General features: G+C 32.7%; 1 protein-coding gene across 1 annotated transcript in view; it reads right to left on the reverse strand.

Moving 5' to 3' along the window:
• Window positions 1-1408: 1408 nt before the first annotated feature.
• LOC126885299 (uncharacterized) overlaps window positions 1409-20670 on the reverse strand; it is a 120908-nt gene continuing 101646 nt past the window's right edge. Inside the window, exons 3-6 of the mRNA XM_050651815.1 lie at window positions 17215-17463; window positions 10212-10395; window positions 6665-6837; window positions 1409-1800 (exon numbers count right to left, since the gene is read on the reverse strand). Of these exons, the coding sequence (XP_050507772.1) occupies window positions 1603-1800; window positions 6665-6837; window positions 10212-10395; window positions 17215-17463 (804 nt within the window). The 3' untranslated portion in view covers window positions 1409-1602. The remainder of the gene's footprint in view (window positions 1801-6664; window positions 6838-10211; window positions 10396-17214; window positions 17464-20670) is intronic.

Raw genomic sequence — 20670 nt, forward strand, 5'->3', positions numbered from 1 at the left:
AAATGCCCAGTTGGTGATAAATAGCAGTCTGATTTTTGCATGAGAGTTTAATGAAAGGGTGACAAAGCAATTGGTAGTTCTGTCCGACAAAATACATGGGACGTTTTCGTAGTATGACGATCCAACTTTTTAACCTGTTCCACAATTAAAACTTCCCCTGTTCCAGTGTTCCCATACATCAAAGTGTGACACTGTTGAGCTATTAACAAATATTCAGCTTGCTAATAATCAACTTTTTTTGGTACGCAAGATCCAGGCCTATATTTTCGTAAGCATAACTGAAATAGACAAGCCGAAAACGGCGGGTTCGTTGGAAAAAATATTCCCATAAGATTTTTTTGCATAATCACATTCGTGAGACATTCCAGAATCAGGTTCAAGAAGTCGCCCAGGCGAAAAGTGGTTCAATTTTTTTTTTAATCAAATTGCAAAAATTAATATTTTTGGCCCGGATAATATTTTTTTATATTTTTCGGACCATTCCGGACAAAAAAGGTCTCTTGTAATTTTTCTCCAAAGTTGATCGTGTTCGAGTTATAAGCAATTTAAAATTTAAAAAACGCGAAAAATGGCCATTTTTAAGACTTAATAACTCGGTTAAAAATTATTATTATGAAAGTCAGAAAGTGACTAAATCAAATTTAAAGCCCTCCTACATCATCCTGAAGAAATTTTTGTCATTATTTTATTACTAAGCTGTTATTTTTAATTATTAATAATGAGCGGTAAGATTGTATTGACGCAGCTGTAAATATGAGTGCGAGTGACATGCGCCATTGGACTGCGTGAATGGCATCTCTTTCGCACTAATCATGGATGGCCACCTAATACGTTCATGGTTCTCATTATTATTACTTAAAAATATCAGCTTAGTAATCAAATAATGACAAAAATTTCTTCAGGATCTTGTAGAGGGGCTTTAAACTTTGATTTAGTCAGTTTCTGACTTTCCTAGTAATAACTTTTGACCGAGTTATTAAGCCTTAAAAATTACCATTTTTCGTTTTTTTCAATTTTAAAATGCTTTTACCTCGAAAACGATCAACTTTAGAGAAAAATTATAAGAGACGTTTTTTATCCAGAATGCTCCAAAAAATCAAACAAAAATTTGTCCGAGACGAAAATATCGGTTTTTGCAATTTGATTAAAAAAAATTTTTTAAAACTTTTACCAAAAATGGCCTAATCTCTGATAATCTGCCCAGACTAAATAGCTTATTCACACTCACCCTCTATATCTGAAGGACCTTTCCCTATTAGCCAGTGAGACGCAACGTGTCGGGGTTGAGGACTCCCCCGGCCATCCGTCTTACGCGAGGTACAGAAGAGTCACTATTAGTTCAAAATTCTTCCTCCGCGCTAGCTTGGATGGACAGAGCGGAGATAAGTAAAAAGTTATAAATAACATGTAAAATTAACTAGAAATTTAATAAACTATTATACAATAAATTAAATACAATTCACAATAAAACAATATCTAGCACTAGCACATTGGATTATTCCTTAACTAGCATATAACTCAAAATCAACACAATCCGGTTCATATCCTAGTATTCTTCTATCAAATCCACGATTACCTTTCCCTTCCAATTCTACAAATAAGTTACTTCTTCTTTTGAAGATTCTTGATTTCTTGTTTAGACAGTTTGTATTCTACTGTATTGGCTAACGGATTCTCTGCTCTCCGTTCCGTAATTTCTTGCTCAAGTTCTTCTTGAGTTAATTCTGTAATGGATTTACCGTGGCCGTAGAAGATTTCTTCTCTGTAAATACGGTCTTTCAACCTATGGGTTCCATGGATCTAAAACAATTAATGTTAAAGTGACACACCAATATAAAAAAGAATGTGTGTGTACTTTGTACGCAAGTAAGAAGTTATACTTCAATTATATGATTTCAAAAAAATATATACTTAAAACAGTTTATTTGTATCTTATTTAATTATTAAACTAATTTTGATATTACCACTTTCAAACAATTTTTATTAAAACAATACCAAAAATTAAAAAAAAAAAAAAAAAAAAAAAAAAGGAATAACAATCGTCCGGTCCGGATGTGAACCCGGGACCTCCGCGATATGTAGTCGAATGCTCTACCAATAACCCATCAGGGCTCTGTTTATACGACTACTCGGACGTAATTACAAAGCACGGTGACAAATAGATCAAGTGAAGTATAAAATTACTCCCGAGGAAGACAAATCCAAAGACACAAAAATTATAATAAATATATTTACTAAAAACACTAATAAATTATGTTCAAACCTTATTTGCGCTGATACATACATAACTTGAAAGATTTAGCAACCAGCAACATACTGTCTCTGTGCGCATGCGCCCAGGATAATAAAAATTCACTCTCAATTCAAGAAGTATAACTTTAAAAATTATAACTAAAATTCTACGACTATATTTTCTTTTAGTATCCTTTAACGGATAAGTTTATAATTTTATGAGTTTATGAGAATATCGAAAAATCAAAGAAATAACGAGAATGTCTTCATACACGGATCCACTGTCGAACAAGTCGACAATATTTATATCTTGGAACAATGATCAACTCCACAGGTGATTACTTCCAGGAGATTAAAATTAGAATAGAAAAGACTAGAGCAAAATTTAACAAAATGAGAAAAGTGATTTTAAGTTGGAGCTAAGAGGCTACGTTTTCTCGACTTTGTTTTATGGAATGGGAGCTTGGACCTTAAATACCGCATTAATGAAAAAATTAGAACCATTCGAGCTGTGGGTGTACAGAGGAATTCTGAAAAAATCGTGGACAGAACACGTCACAAACACAGAGGTTCTGAGAAAGATTAATAAAGAAATAGAAATCTTAAATACCATCAAAACAAGAAAATTAGAATATCTCGAACATATTACACCTGGGAAGAGATACAGCTTGCTCCAGTTGATTATGCAGTGAAAGATTCAAGAAAAAAGAAGAATAGGGAGACGCAGGATATCGTGGCTGCGCAACCTAAGGTAATCGTACGTATGTACATCAAATGAACTCTTCAGAGCAGTCGTCTCTAAAATCCGAATAGCTATGATTATTGCCGACCTCCGTCGCGGATATGCTACTTAAAGTAAAGAAGAAGAAGATCCTTTTACTCATGTAAGTGATACGTGCGTCAGTAAAGTCTTCGACTCTCAAACACAAACAGACAACCCACTCTTCAACAATCTCTCTCTCTCACACACACACTTCTCTCTCTCTCTCTCTCTCTCTCTCTCTCTCTCTCTCGCTCTCTCTCTCTTTCTTCAGTCCTGACCTCCTGCAAAGAGTGTAGTGGTCATCGTGACATTGTGTTTTGTCCGTCTCCAAAGATCTCTACAGGGTGTCCCGGAAAATAGTGCGTTCCTTTAAGGTATAGAGAGAATACACAATTTGGAACAAAAAAGTCCTATACCATTTTTTTCTAAAGTTAACCGTTTCCAAAAAAAAGTTAACATTGTTTTCCATATACCTGTATTTTAATGTTTGGAAATTTTAATAAACTGGCAACATCGTACGCACTACGGAATAATAACATAATAAGAACTCGTTTGTGATTGTGATTAACAGTATTTAAAATAATCCAACCTAATAGTAGGTAATACTTATGTATTTACTATTTGTTTACTAAAATTATTTTCTTTTGAAATGTATTGAAATACCTATTGCATAATTTTAAACGAATTACACATCTTTTAACATAAAACACATCTTTTAACTGAACTAGTATTATGTATTTAGTAAGGTTTAAATGGGTTGAATGCTGAGTATTGCTGAGGGCTTTAACTGAATTACATAGTTTTAATAGTTTACAGTGGAACTTAAATACACCAGATAATGTCTCAGTAATTTGTTTACTTGTGAACTGAAATAACTAAGTTGTACTTACTTGAAAATAATTAATATACCGAATAGATGTTCAAGTAACCTTTCACAAACACCATTCATAGGTAATAACATAATAGGTAATACACTCACTATTCGAAAACATTTTCGGCATTGACACTAAACAGGATTCTTTAAAACTATCTTACTATCTATCTTCTATCTATTTACATGGGACTGTCTATGCTTAAATTTGCGTACCGCACATAGTTGTCAGATTTAAATTTGGATACCAAAATACATTTAAAATTTTTGGTCAAACGGTTGCATTTAGAAAAAAATGTTATAAGAGTTTTTTGTTCTACATGGTGCCTTCTACCTATACCTTTAAGGAACGCACTATTTTCCGGGACACCCTGTATATCTGGTCATTCCTTTTAACTCATGCAATGTATAGGACAGGTGTTTTGCATATTCCTGTTTTTTTTTAATTCATCTTGTTGGGGATCTTTCCCGTTATCTTCAGCCTACTACCTTTCCTTTGATAATAAGTAGAGCCCGGGAAATATGCAAAATGCATATTAAGTGCATATTTGCATATTTTGTAAGTGCATATGCATTTATTAAAATTGCATATTCTTAGACTTTTTTTCATAGATGCATTTTAAAGAGATCTAAACAATTAATCTGAAAATTCTCGTTGAACCACTTTCTGGTATCCTTAATATTTGATTTTTACAATTTATAAGGCGACAAATAAAGGAGATGAAGGAGACTATACAATATGCTGTCACATTTTGTTAGTGAAAACATTTTGTTATTGTTAAGTGATGCTGCGCCATATGACCAAAAGTGGACAACATTTAAAAATATTTTTTTAAATTTGTTACTTGTCTAGAGCACGTTTCTGCTACAAATAGAGTAGCAGGAGGCTACAAACTGTAAGGATGGAATTTCCAATGGTCAATACCCTTCTATCAAAAATAAGAACATATTTTTAAAAGCCCTTCTGCGAGTATAGGTGTATAAAGATCGTTTACCTAATGTGCCTTTACCACCTGAACCTGTGATAACTAGATGGAGAACATGGTTAAATTCTGTAAATTTCATAACCGATATTTTGAGGGAATTAGAGACGTCATTTATAGTTTCGATGTAGACGTAACTCAGGTGCTATGAAAAATATGTGGATGTTTTAAAAAAAAACCGTTATTACAAAGTTATTTGACACATATCCAAACCAATTTTGTAAATATTGCTTAGCCAATTACTAAATTAGAAAAGCGAAACATTTCTTTAGACCAAAGCATTGAAATTATCAATTCATTAAATGAAATAATTAAACACCTTGGTGAAACCAACAAAGTGTATTAAAAATTCTGCACGGCGTTAAAGAAAAATGAGGATTATCACAAAATTATTAAAAAAAAATATTATTAAGATGGGGAAATATGAAGATAATTTAATTTTATAATTAGAACCCTCAATAAATTAAACAATATTTTAAGTTTGCTTCTTTAACTTCATGTGAAGTAGAAAGAAGTTTTTCCGTGTATGCTTAAACAATTACAATCAGATATACCTACGGCTGTTTTTCTGTAGAAAATTTAGAAAAACGTTTAATAATGTACAGTTTTAATAATAATTGTAATAATAAATAATAAAGAATGATCATAAACATAAAGAATAAATGAATATAATGATGTAGGTTATAAAAATTTCAATAAATATTTTTTTTGACTTTAGCATAAAATAAAATATTTTTTTTATTTAGCCTAAATGCCTCGATAGTCCATTGGCATCAAATAAATAATTAAATACCTTCAAAACAAGGATTACCGTGTTCTTTATTTATATGCATTAAATGCATAAAAGCGTATTTAACCCTCGTAAGGCGGTGCGGGGTGCAGGTGCACCCCAGACCTCGTTTTTCTCACCTATCTTTTTTTAAAAAATTTTTTGATTTTTGTCCATTTTTTTATTCGCATTAAATTCACGCATTCCACCCATTACAGCATTTAAAACTCTTTGCGTTTACGTGTTTTTTTTAGAAAAATGACTGTAGATTGCAAATGATGAAAATTTCATATCCTGAATTGGACGTTTCTGATGTACCACCTGGAGCTAACAGAGCTAAGGGGCAAGGTCGGTGTTACTTATGTCAGAGAAAAAGACCGAAAGTTCTGGCATAACTGTATTATGTGAAAAAACTTTGTGTTGTCACTCTGTGAAAAATGTCATGTATTTGTCTTGCAACGATAATAATTTTTTTTTAAGAAGAAATAAGTACTTTTTTGTAAAATTTTGTTTCATACTATAATAAATAAGTCCTAATTATCTTTCAAATCTATTTCCCCGACGTTCACATACAAAAAAAGGGTTATACTGTTGGGGTGCAAATTCACCCCGCACCGTTGATTACGTAAGAATCTAAGCACCGCCTTACGAGGGTTAAGTGCATATTTCAACTGTTTTTTGTGCATATTTGCATGCATATTTTAGGGTTTTTTAAGTGCATATTTCCCGAGCTCTAAATAATAAATCATTCCTTGTTTTCTGTATCTACTTTCATAATATGTCCAAAGTATTTTAATTGTTAGAGATGGACTTCGCTGGAGAGCCGTTTGCTGACCCTTGGCCAACTTTTATTCAAACGTTGCGAATCCCTTTCGTTTGTGACTCTTTCTACCGAACTGATCTTCAGAATACGGCGGTAGAATCTCAAATGCGTCTATGGTTTTTTAAAAGCGATTCTGTCAGGGTCCATGTTCAATAGTGGACTTTCAAATCTTGACTATTATACCCATTTTATTTATAAACACATAATATTATTTAATACTTACTTTATCCCAAATAGTGAGATTAAATCCAAAGTTTACATGGAAATACTGGTGGTGATTATCATGGAAAATTGCATCCGGTTGCCAGGGCTGCCACCACTGAGCTTTAAAATTGATTCCAGAATGGTCAATGATTCCATGATAGTACTGGTATAAAGCCAATATATAATAAGGAACTGAAAAAATATAAAGTATGTAATAGTTATTTGTGATATAAGTGTTAAAAGTACACGTTTAAGGCACGCATGTGAAAGTTTGCAGAATGAGCGATAGCGGGTTCTGCAATTCACATGAGTGCCTTAAAAATGTACTTTTTAACACGCATATCATACAATATTTTTTCTACAAACGTAATTACAGGACAATATCTACAAAAACGTTTACTTAAACTTGACTGACATTCCATTTTTATATTTTTTTGACATTACATCAAAATTGCCTATACGGTCAATACGAACTGCAGTGCCTTAAAAATATTTTAAAGCACTAGTGCCTTAAAGTAGCATTTTTAACGCTCGTATGGAGTGCTAAAATAGTTATTTATGAAACAGTTCGTGAAGTATGCTTTTTGCGAACGCACGCGATTTTTAGAGTATATATAATATACATCGCGTAAGTTCGCAAAAAGTACTTCACGCACAGTTTCATACAATATTTTATCTACGATAAACAAATAAAAAAACTGTAACCCTTCGTCACTGGAATTCATTTCTATTCTACAATTTTTAGGACTTTGACATTTAAAAATCCTAACTACTTTCAAACCACAAAACTGTCAAAAATTTTGTTGTAAGTCATTGCTCATATTGTCATCACCATGACAACGCGAAAGTTAAGCATATTTGATACTATGAAAGTGTGCCAAAAAACCCATTGAAAATGTGCGAAAAAGTAAATCCCATTTAAAATACATTGTTACTTCAACACTTTAAACCCTTCACGCACTGCTATCTATAATGACAGTTTTCACAAACTAAAAACTTATACATAATATGACATAGAGTAGATAAATTGCATTTTTAACACGGTTGTAGAAAAACTATTTTATGTACAATAATTATGATGTTTTTTGTTTTAAGATACACTTTAAAAAATAAACAAATCCTGGACCGCTTCTTAATCTATATCACTTAGTTCCTTTTGTTCTTTTTTAGTTCACTTTCATAAATACAGGGTGTTTCTAAATTAGTATGACAAACTTTAAGGGGCAGTTCGACATGAAAAAATAATGCCAGTTTGTTTAATAAACATTGATGCAAATGCTTCGTTTCGGAGAATAGGGGATGTTGAAATTTTTCTTCCAAACTGCCAATTTAATTATTGCTCTGAGACCGGTTGAGCTATGAAAATTAAATTTGGTGAGTTTTAAGAGGTAATTATTGCGCGTTTTTTGACATACAAATAAGAACTTTGTGTTCATCATTGGCGCGCATACGAGTAATGGTCTGAATTTTTTTAAAGAAAAAATTGTATCCCACTGAGATATTTCAAATTAAAAACTCTTTTTAAATTTCTCGTTTAATTTATGATAAAAAACTTCTGTTGTCTTATTTTTATATGTTGCACCGTTTTTATATAAAAAAAAATAAATATTTTAACGCGTATTTTTTATTTTTTTAATACATTTTCAAGAACTATCTAATACAAGAATACTAAACTGGATCAATAATAGAAAATAACACTAATAAGATTTAAACTAGGCTCATATCTACAACAAATGTTCAAAATGACCTCTTTCAGAGGTGACAGAAGAATTGTATATTCGTCATTGCCGTCACTGAGACATTTCAAATTAAAAATCATTTTTGAATTTCTCGTTCAATTTACGACAAAAAATCTTTCTTGTCTTTTCATATGAAGCGTTGTTTTTATGCAAAAAAATAAAACATCTTAACGTTTACAAAAGATTTTTGAAATAAGTTTCTATGCATATGGAAACTACTCGAATACTTTGTAAGCGTTAAGATTTATTATGTTTTGTATAAAAAGAGCGCCACATATGAGAAAAAGGCAAGATATATTTTTTGTCAAAAAGTATACGAGCAATTCAAAAATGATTTTAAATTGGTCATATCTCAGTGGCGTACTATTTTTTTCTTAAAAAGAAATTCAGACCATTGCCTATACGCGCGCCAATGATGAATATAAAATTCTTCTGCTACCAGTGAAGGAGGTCATTTTGAACATATGTTGTAGCTTTACGCCTAGTTGAAATCTTAGTGTTATTTTATTCTATTTAGTTTAGTACTATTGTATTAGATAGTTCTTGATAATGTATTAATGAAATGAAAAATAAGATGTTTATTTTTTTGCATAAAAACGGTACATCATATGAAAATAAGGAAAGAGAGGTGTTTTAATTAACCGTAGAATTTAAAAATATTTTTAATTTGGAATATATCAGTGACGTACTATTTTTTTTCTTTAAAAAAATTCAGACCATTACCCTTATGCGCCCCATTAATGAATACAAAATTCTTATTTGTAAGTCACAAAATCCGCAATAACTACCTTTTAAAATCTACCAAATTTCATTTTCATGGCTCAATCGGTGTTAGAGTAATAAACAAATTGACAGCTTGATATTTCGACACCCCGTATCTCCGAAACGAAGCATTTGCGGACATATGTTTATAGAGCAAATTGTGATTATATTTTTATGTAGAATTACTCCTTAAAGTTTGTCATACTTATTTAGAAACACTCTGTATAAGAAATATCCAGATCAAGAACCAGCTTTGCAAAGTTGGAACGGACTCATCAGATTTAAAGGTAGTTCCAAGATGGAAGAACGTAGTACCGAATTTAATTTCACTCAGGTCTTTTGTTCCTATGTACCAATATTTTAAGCAAAGATCTGTACGCTCTTAGTAAGTGCTAAAAAAATAGTAAATAAGGCTTTTTTAGCCATACCCTTATTATCAGAATACTCAAATCTGCAGAAGAATGAATGGGCCGATGTTTTTGTTAGACAGCACTAATCTACTCTAGCTCTAGTTTGAAGGAATGCACGGCAGTGGACTGAAGGTGGCAAAAGTAATCCCAAGTATCAAAAAGTGAGTTAATGACTCTGAAAGGATATGGTTACTGCATTTTGTGAATGCAAAGGCATAATTTTAATTCCTTATGTTGAAAAAAGTAAAACTATCAATAGTCAATATTATTGTGTATATTAGGACAAATTGAAGCAAAGAGCATTGAGAAATGGTTCCATATGCTCACAAGAGCATTATAACATTCATGGTTAGGCTTTGAATTGATTTCTCATCCAGCCTATTCTCCTGATTTAGCCCCATCCGATTATGTGTTCCAAAACCTGAAGAGATGGTTCGGAAATAAAAAAATCAGTGTAAACGAAAAGATAACTGAAGAAACAAAGGCCTATTTGCAGAGCTTCCAGAACCGTATTATTCTGACAGCATAAAGAATTTGAGGAATCGTTGGATTAAGCTAAAATGGGACGAATCAAATAAAAGAACTTTTCATTTCAAAGGAGTTACTTATCAAACCATCTCGTATTTTATGTATATGTAATTAAAAAAATACTTACGCCAATGTACAGGGAAGGTCATTAGTGGAGCCATTAATAGTAACTGAATGTTTAAGGCTTCTACTGGATGGATAGCAGTTACCGAAAATGCAGTCGGTTGCTTGTATCTGTGGTGCATTTTATGAAAAGTTTTGTACATCCAAGGAAAATGATATATTCGATGTATCCAGTACGTAGGATAATCCTAAAATGAAAAAAATAATAAAATTATTTATCGCCTAACGTCGTTTTTCGAAATAGACCTGGATCCCAGGTACCAAAAAAAGTTGATTTATACCAAGCTGAAAATTTGTTAATAGCTTAACGGTGTCTAGTCGGACAAACTTTGATGTTTGGAAACACTGAGACAGAAGAAGTTTTTAATTGTGGAACGTGTCATCCTGACAAGTTTATGATTAGGAAAACTAGCAGCTTTTTTTTAAGTTTATTCAATATAGTATGGTATAACTAGACCCAAACTCAGACATCCAAAGTGAAAGTTTTCCTCCAACACCAAATTGTTCTATATGGTCCACATAATGTTCAGAAAAAAGTCACACCATTTTGAGCGTCGGGTTTGGGGGGAGAGGGGGGAGAAATCGGTAAATTCGTAGTTTTTTAAGTTTTTCCTCAATATTTCTAAAACTATGCAAATTAGCATGAACCTTCTATACAAAAATATTCTACATTAAATTTGGAATAAAAAAAGGTCCTATGCATAATCCTTCTAAAATAAACGGTTCCAAAGTTACAGAGATAGCATATTATAATTGGTCCAAATAAAGGCCTAACATAGACATCCAAAGTAAAAGTTTTCCTCCAACACAAAATTGTTCTATATGGTCCACATATTGTTCAGTAAAAAGTTACACCAATTTGAGCGACCGGTTTGGGGGGGAGATGGGGGAGAAGTCGGTAAATTAGTAGTTATTTTACGTTTTTCGTCAATATTTCTAAAACTATGCTTTAGCTAAATTATGTTCTACACACAAATTTTTTACATAAAATATAAAACAAAAAAGGTCCAATACATCATTGTTATAAAATCAATGGTTCCAGAGATACGAATGGTGAAAAGTGGAGGTTTACGACACTTTTTATATTTTTTGGGCAATGGATAATATTATTACTGATGAAAGAAATTTTTTTGTAAATAAAATTTGCTATTTCAGTGGTCGATGCATGGTATGTTAGTGATAAGCCCTTGAAGAAACGTTAACCTCACCACCCAAAATCATCATCAATTGTTCAAATAATATAAAAAGTATCAAAAGCCTCCACTTTTTACCCTTCGTAACTCTGGAACCGTTGATTTTATAACAATTATGTATAGGATCTTTTTTGTGTTAAATTGTATGTAGAACATTTTTCTATAGAACATTGTTTACGCTAAAGCATAGTTTTAGAACTATTGACGAGAAACGTAAAAAAACTACTAATTTACCGACTTCTCCCCCATCTCTCCCCCCCCCCCCAAACCGGACGCTCAAAATAATGTAACGTTTTACTGAACAATATGTGGACCATATAGAACAATTTGGTGTTGGAGGAAAACTTTTACTTTGGATGTCTGGGTTAGGCGTTTTTTGGACCAATTACATTATACTACCTCCGTAACTTTGGAACCGTTCATTTTAGCAGGATTATGCATAGGATCTTTTTTATTTCAAATTTGATGTAGAACATTTTTGTATAGAAGGTTATTCATGCTAAACCGCTTAGTTTTAGAATTATTGACGAAAAACCTAAAAAACTACGAATTTACCGATTTCTACCCCCTCTCCCCCCCACCAAGAAACCCGACGCTCAAAATGGTGTGACTTTTTTCTGAACATTATGTGGACCATATAGAACAATTTGGTGTCGGAGGAAAACTTTCACTTTGGATGTCTGGGTTATGCCATTATTTGGATCAATTTTATCATACTAATAGCAAACTATATATAATACCTCTATGAAAAAATGTTTGTCCGACAAATATGTTGGGCAGTTTAATAAGTCCGACACGTAGAACATGTAAAATGACAGGAATTATGTTGTTGGTAAATAACAGTCTGATTTTTGCATGAGAGTTTAATGAAAATGTAACGAATCAATTGGAAGTTCTGTCCGACAAAATACATGGAACGTTTTCGTAGTCTGGCCTTCGAAACCTATAACCTGTTTCAGTGTTCCCGTACATCAAAGTTTGTCCCACTAGACACCGTTAAGCTATTAACAAATTTTCAGCTTGCTATTAACCATTTGTTTTGGTACGCAGGATCCAGGCCTAAAATTATCAAAATACACTTTTCTCCAATATAAACAGTACCTAAAGTGAACGTTGTATTTATCTTTTAATTTACATAATAAACATGTTCAAAATGTTAGTCAACTTTCTTCCTCCAGTAATGAGCGATGACAATGGCATTGTTGATGGCACGCCATAATTCTCTGAGGGTGCATCTACTAGTGCATAGTCCATCCTACTTTACCTAATTTTATTTGTCTTTAATCTGTCTTTTATTTGTCTTTTATTTGTCTTTTCTTTGTCTTTTATTTGTCACTAACGGTGACACATTTTCTTATTGTGTTTACTCACAGCCATGTTCTCCAGTCAAGTAGTGTCGCGCCAGGATTATCTTGGCATAGCGAGCAGCCGTCAGGTGGCTCTAGCGGAATTCTCTTTAGAAATCCCTTTCCTTGGTTGGGTGAGTGTCTATGGTGAACTCTTGTTTTAATCTTTTGATGTGCTCTGTAGTCTTTCGTCGTGTTTGTGAAGGGGCAAAGCCCTTGGCTCTATAGAGGTACGAAAGTAGTGTAGATTTCATGAACCCGGTAATTATTAGGCATGTTTCATTTAAGGCTACATCTAGTAGACATAGATATTTCACAATTCTCCACTGCCTAGTTGCATAGAGCTTGTGCTGTTATTTTGATACCTACAGCTCCCGGAGCGAACCATGGCCGATGAGAAACGTTGTCGTCGGTCGTACACCCACCTAAACTCTACACAGAGAGGATTTCTCTCATCGGGCATGGTTCGCGCAGGGAGCTGTATTTTGTACATCATCGACTTTCTGTAAGTTTCCTAAAGAGGTTTTTTCTAAAGAGGTTTTTTCTAGACGATACTGTTTGCATTTTTTTGCAATGATGTTTATAATGTAAGTGCTCTGTTCAGTAACACTCATAGATAATTTGGACCAGGGGCGTGATTCTAATTCATTTCGACAGTCGCAATTTCATTTCGACACCGCCATGACAGCCGCAGAGTATAGCGATTCTTATTCATTTCGATATTAGTTACAACTGGGGATATTAACCTTATCATGTTGAGACTGCTCAGACTTTGGGTTGGCGCTCCGGTTTATTGGAATTTGTTGATAGTCTGGGAAAATTATCGAAAAAATGCCATTTTTGGGAAAAATTATTTACCAGCTATTTTATTCCTAAAATCGAATCTGAAGATTGCATATATTAGTAATATGGGGTATGACAAGTCCGCAGAAAGTGTGTTATTTTATTTATAAACAAATAAGCACTCCTAAATCTTCTTTTTTTTTCAATTATTGGTTTGTAACTCCTAAAATTTTTCCTTTGAGCCAAAAACACTCAAATAAAAATTCACCGTAATTTAGTTCTGCACAAAGTTATTTTTTTTCCGATTTCCTTCAACAAAAATTTTACTCAAAAAATCCGAGTTTTCCCAAAAAATCTGCAATTTTCAATTAAAATTTTAGGGAAGTACCTAATTATTTATCAATAATTAAATAATTGATGACATGAAAGATTTATTATAGTAGATTATACAGAGGGGCTAAATTATGGAATAAATTCATTTCTTTAAAACGGACGATCTTGGAGCAAAATCCCGAAAGAGGTCGATTTTTATTTTTAAATTACAATTCTTTGGCATATATTTCATACTAGTGACGTCATCCATCTGAGCGTGATGACGTAATCGATAATTTTGTTAATGGGAATAGGGATCGTGTGGTAGGTCATTTGAAAGGGCGTTCAATTCTCCATTCAGTAATATAAACATTAATATCATTAGGTATTTATACAGGGTTGCCAAAAAATAATTTTTAAATTAAATTAGTTGGCGCAAAAAGAAGAATGTATGTAATTTATTTAACTCAAAATACATTGTAATGCTGTCAGAAAATAAAAAAAAAGGTTTATTTCACAAATAAACATTTCTTTTCGCTTAAATTAAATCACAAACAGCCTCCCTCCTACCTATTGGCAGTTTGAACATTTAATTTAAGCTAAAAGCAATGTTTATTTGCAAAATAAACATAAGTAATGTTTATTTGCAAAATAAACATTTTTTTCTATTTTCTGACAGCAATAGAATGTATTTTGAGTTAAATAAATTACATGCATTGTTCTTCTTGCGTCAATTAATTTAATTCAAAAAATTTTTTGGCCTCTCTGTATAAATAATGATATTAATGTTTATAATAGGGCTTTTCATCGATTGTCATTTGTTTCGAGCTCCTGTCATATGTTGAATAATATGTGTATAATATTAATATTTACGGATTATAGGAAATATGACAGAAGCTCGAAATAAATGACTGTGAATGAAAAGCCCTATACTGAATAGAGAATTGAACGCCTTTGTAAATGATCTACAACACGAACCCCTATTCCTATTTAAAAAATAATCGATTACGTCATCACGCTCGGATGGATGACGTCACTAGTTTGAAATATATGCCAAAAAAAATTTAATTCAAAAATAAAAATCGACCTGTTTCGGGATTTTTCTCTAAAATCGTCCATTTTAGAGAAAATGAATTTATTCCATAATTTAGCCCCTCTCTGTATATCAGGAGACCAGCGACAATCTAACCAATAGTTTAGCAATAATTAAAATGTTAATTAAAAAAATTCGGTCGAAATAATAACCAGAAAGATTATGATACACCACAATAACTATGATTTTCGTATAAAAAAGCACTATACCTATTCAACGTACCTTACTGGATTGAAATTGGACCATTTGAGCGGTCTCAGGAATGTTATAAAGAAACATTTTTTTGGCTTATAAAAAAATAGAACCCCTCAGAAAAATTAGATTAGATTAAATTAAGTTAACGCTGTTGAAAAGGGCACGGCTTCTGTGTCCTTTTCAAAGAAAAAAAATTGAATTGCGAGGAGTGATTCCAGGTATAACCGGTCAAATTTGACCGGCATTTGCGACAGAGTTATAAACAACAGGATTTTAGTCTTTGAACCATTAGATACCTTTTAATTCCGGTCCTCTTTACATCCTACTTTGTACATACAAATTTTCATATCTTCAAAACACTCATAACAAAAAAGATTTATGTCACTGTCACCAAATTATTTAATTATTGATAAATAATTACTTCTCTCAAATTTTAGTTGAAAATTAAAGATTTTGTTTGGAAAACCCGAATTTTCCGAGGAAAATTTCCATCGAAGGAAATTGGAATTAAATTACTGTCAATTTTTATGCGAGTGTTTTGGTTTAAAGTTAAAATTTTCGGAGTTATAGAGCAATAATTAAAAAAAAGATTTCGGAGCGCTAATTTGTTTATAAACAAAATAGCACACTTTCTGTAGACTTTGCACAGCTGTATTACTAATATAGGAAATCTTAAGATTTGATTTCAGCATGTCCAGCAATAAAATAGCTGGTAATTAATCTGCCTTGTTTTTTAATAATTTTCCTAGATTATTACCTTACATCTTTCATTGAGTTGATGATTCATGTTGTGGACATTCTCAATTATTATATTTCTAATTTAATACTATTCTATCTAATTCCTCAAAACAAGCAAATTTCAATTAATCCCAGCCATATAAATACCTTTTGCTTTAGTTTTCCTTGCAAGAAATAAACAAAACACATCTAAAATAAACCTAACCTCGCTTTTGGCCATTCATTCATCTCCGTGTCAAATAATTTCGACATCGAAATTATAATATCAACCACTTTTTTGGAGTCGCTATTAATTTCGATAGTCGCTATTTCGTGACGTCATTTCGTTAGTTCAACTAAAATCCACAAGGCTCGCACAGTCGCATTTCGACGTCGCCATATTGAAAGCGACTTGTTTAGTGTCGAAATTTGATTTAGAATCAGGGGCTGGATTCCGTGCACTGTAGATATCTACAGTCGCCTTCTATCGATGTCACGTGTCATGAAAATATTTGAATTTTTAGCTTTAATTGAATTATTTTCTAGTTTTGCTAGGTTATACTCTAATTGATGCTGAAGTGACACTTAGTAAAACAAGAAAATATTTGAATTAAAACTAAAAATTCAAATATTTTCATGACAATTGCCATCGACAGAAAGCGACTGTAGATATCTACAGTGCACGGAATCTAGGCCCTGGGCCCAGATGTGTTTTCCAAGGCCATTCCCCTCCACGAAACTTTCAGCTGGCGATTTGCGTCTTTCTCTCTGAGGTAAAAGGCTTGACTCCCTTGAGGGAGGCTTTTCTTTGGTTTCCTAATCTACTCTCTGCACTAAAATGCAATTAGATTTATAGGATTCGTTTCTACAGTTGGGTTAAAAATCTTTAACCCATTCTCTGACGCGACTGCATATGCAGATAGTAATTTCCCTTTGTAAGTGTCTGCAGATGCAGTCGTGTCCGCGAATGGGGTAATAGGAGCACATCCATGTGCAAATGTTCATGCTATTACTAGAGTCAACATAAATGAAGTTTACGTTTCTCCGCAATTCCTCTCCATTTGAAATACAACCAGCTCTCCTCCAAAAATGACAGTTAAGTATATTTTTACATTTACATTATTGTAAACTTTAGGCAAGATTTGTGCACAGTTACAAGATTGAGGTGTCGTTTTTTTTTTACACATTTGGCATCCAACGATCTAGAATCTAATAGATGATTGCTTTATTGTTGCAAGTTACGCCTTTATTTAGGAGTGGAGTAAACACTACAGCCTGTATGATAACGATGTTCATTATGATTCATAGAATAATAGTTATATGCTCTTTACACCAAACATGATAAAAACTATTTAAAAATTAACTTACCATGGCAATGTATATCACAGGAAATTGCAAGAAGAACCACCACCAACCACGTTCATCAAATTTGTAATATATTGTACAGTATCCATCATTAGCGACATACGTCGCGAACAATGATGACACCAACATATTTGTCGTTAGAGAAATTGTCCCTAACATGATTTCGTGCCTTTCCAAATCTGGACTCAACCATCTGGTAGGTTGGCATTTCCACTCTTCGGGTTTATTACGCTGCCGTACGTAGTAGTACCACTGAAATTAAAGCAAAAAGTGAAATAAATTAATATTTATATTAAAATAATTAAATAAGTTTATTGAACTGTTTGTAATAATTAACAAAATTATTTAAATTGCGTTCACCGATTTTTTTTAAATGTTATAAACCAGTGGCGGCCCGTGAGATAGTGCCATAGAGCCATAGCACTACCTTGCTAACTATGCAGAAACATATTTTTTTATCTTCAAAACCTTTTAATGCCTGTTAATTTTTGTGTGTATTTCTTTTTATCTTCATAAATTATATCAAATCTGGCAACTGTGTAGCGTAGTACAATCGCTGCCACTTTACAGCGGAGATTATTTGACAGGAGAATATTGTGTCAGAATCGGTACTGGCACGCCTGAAAAGAGAAGAATTTTACGAGTATTTTATGTAAGTGACAGAGAAAGAGCTATATTGGGCTAAGAGCATCATGATCGTGGGTGTAGTATAAATATTATTTTGATTAAAATTTAATAAAAAATGTTTGTCCTGGTAAAAAGTATATTAGTTTAAAAAGCCCCTATAGAGCTACAAGCATAGAAACAAAACGTTTTCGCTCTGTAACAAGAGCATCATCAGTGTTACAAGAACATGGTGAGCCACCCAAAAATACAAAGGTTGAAACCTTTTATAAATAGACTAAAAGTCCATATAAATATAAACATCGTAAAATCCAAAGGATGGATAAAATTCCTATGGATGTGGCGTTAGGACAACAGCCCTAAAGCCACATCCATAGGAATTTTATCCATCCTTTGGATTTTACGATGTGTATATTTATATGAGACTTTTAGTCTATTTTTAAAAGGTTTCAACCTTTGTATTTTTGTGTGGCTCACCATGTTCTTGTAACACTGATGATGCTCTTGTTACAGAGCGAAAACCTTTTGCTTCTATGTTTGTACAGTGGCGTAACTAGGTAACTAGTCTGACCTGCGCCCCAATGCAAGTATTCCTCGTGCGCCCCTATTCCCAGACTTAGTCTCACCCCCCCCCCCCCCCCGCCCCCAACCTCCAACGAAACTAACAACGACATTTCTCCGTACTTCCAGGGGATATTATTTCAATTTCAGTACACACGACATTGTACAAGCCATATCCAATCAGAGAAAAATTATTCAAAGAATTATAACAGTAATTTTAAAGTTAATTATTAAAAAACATTATTATTCAAAAATTAATTGAAAGTAAAATTAAGGGGCTATCCTAGTGTAAAAGTACGAAATTCACATAATTATAGTACATTCTTTCACGGTTTTTGCTGTAAACTTGATATGGTGCCGATGTGTGATTTTGCCCTGGGGGTGAGTTTTACCCCAACTCGTGGGTGATAAATATATGTTCCCTAATTAGCAACTTAAATATAATTAATCGTTACCGCTTCACAAGTTACTTTACTTATGTTGTGTTTATACGATCTGTAAGTTTCATCGATATAAAGTGCTTATTTCTGAAAAAATTTGATTTTAAAGTAAAATTTTTAAAAATTTTAATTTTGAAAAAACTGCTTTTTTTCAAAATAACTTAAAAATTGTTAGAGATTTCCAAAAATCTTAATCAATAAAAAAGTCGGCTTTACTTTTCTGAATACTTTCTATTTTTTTGTTTTTCTGTACGACAAAAATTGGTTAAGATTCGGTGTTTCTAAATTTGCATACACTCGTGATAAGTGACTCGTTCAAGCCCTTTTAACTACAGCTCTTTCAAAAATAAGGACTTTGAACCGATGAAACTTACAGACCATAATATGATCAATAATTACGCGAGTAAAAAACTTGTGAAGTGGTAATAATTAAGTTCATTTGAAATGCTAATTAGGGAGTGATTTTCCCGATTTCTTACCAAAAAGAAGGACCAACTTTACTTTGAGCGCAACTTGTTTACTTTTGATGCTAAAAAAATGTTTTAAAAAACAAAAATAAGCATTTTTTAAACACTTTAAAAAAGTTAAAATGAGTTTTCCCCAAAAAAGTGCTTCGTTTTTGGATATGGCAAGTGAAAATATTCGATTTGGAATTTGACGAATATGAACCTATTTTTCATTAGCCATAACTCTGCTTCTGCTAGGTATAGTGACCTAACATATACACCATGTTTTTCACTTTTTTACGTGCTATATTTGTGATAAGAATTTTTTTTGACCAAATACTTACTTTTTGAGTTATTTGCGAAAAACCGTCTGAAAACGTGGTGATTTTGTAGAAAAATTAACATATTCACTCGCAAATAACTCGAACACTATTAACTCGGAGAAAAAACTTTATAGAACAAAAGTTGCTTGGAATTAGTCATTTTATCCATTTCTGGACTTATTTCAAACATATAATTTTCACCCCCAAAAGGGGGTCAAACTCACCCCTAGAGCAAAATCACACATCGGCACAATATCACTTTTTTTCTCTGACTTGTTAGCTATGTGTATGCCAAATTTCATGTCATTCCAAGCGGTTCTTTAAAATTTAGAGGTTTTGCAATTTTTTACCTTTAAAGAACGTACTAATAATTTTTTGTTAATTTCTAAAATAAAAAGAACTGTACTAATTGTTTTGAAAATGTGCAAGAGCATTTATTATGAAAAGAAGTACATGTAAAATAATTTTCATAAAAAAATATCGAAAATTAAACGATTTATACGCCATCTACTTGCACCGTGAAAATAAAAACATAGCTCCACTGCTGCAGTGATTGTGATTGGGACTCATAGAGACCCTGAAACATGAAATTTCAAAGTTATTATTGAAATATAAGTTATTTTCTATATCATCAACTAGGGGTATTTGTGGCCGGCCATAGTCGCTCGTCTGTGATGCAACGTCCACTCCACATAAGAACCCACGGTCAATCATCGGAAACTATGTATTTTTGTGGATCCACAGAGTTCCCGGCCACAGTCGCCCGTCTGTTATGGCGCTAACGGAATAAAATACCACGAATGTTTTGCTTCAACATATTTTTTTTGCTAAAATTTTTCCAGAATATCAGTTTTTGCGCCCCCCTAAGGCCTGCGCCCCAATGCACCGCATTGGTAGCATTGGCGTTAGTTACGCCACTGTGTTTGTAGCCCTATAGGGGATTTTTAAACTAATATAACTTTTACCAGGACAAAATTTTTTATTAAATTTTACTTGTAATTTATACAGCCAGCTACAGGAAATTCTTCCTTGTGGATTAATATTTTGCTTATTTCTTAAGTTTAA

Source organism: Diabrotica virgifera, chromosome 5, assembly GCF_917563875.1.
Source record: "Diabrotica virgifera virgifera chromosome 5, PGI_DIABVI_V3a".
Classification (NCBI taxonomy): domain Eukaryota; kingdom Metazoa; phylum Arthropoda; class Insecta; order Coleoptera; family Chrysomelidae; genus Diabrotica; species Diabrotica virgifera.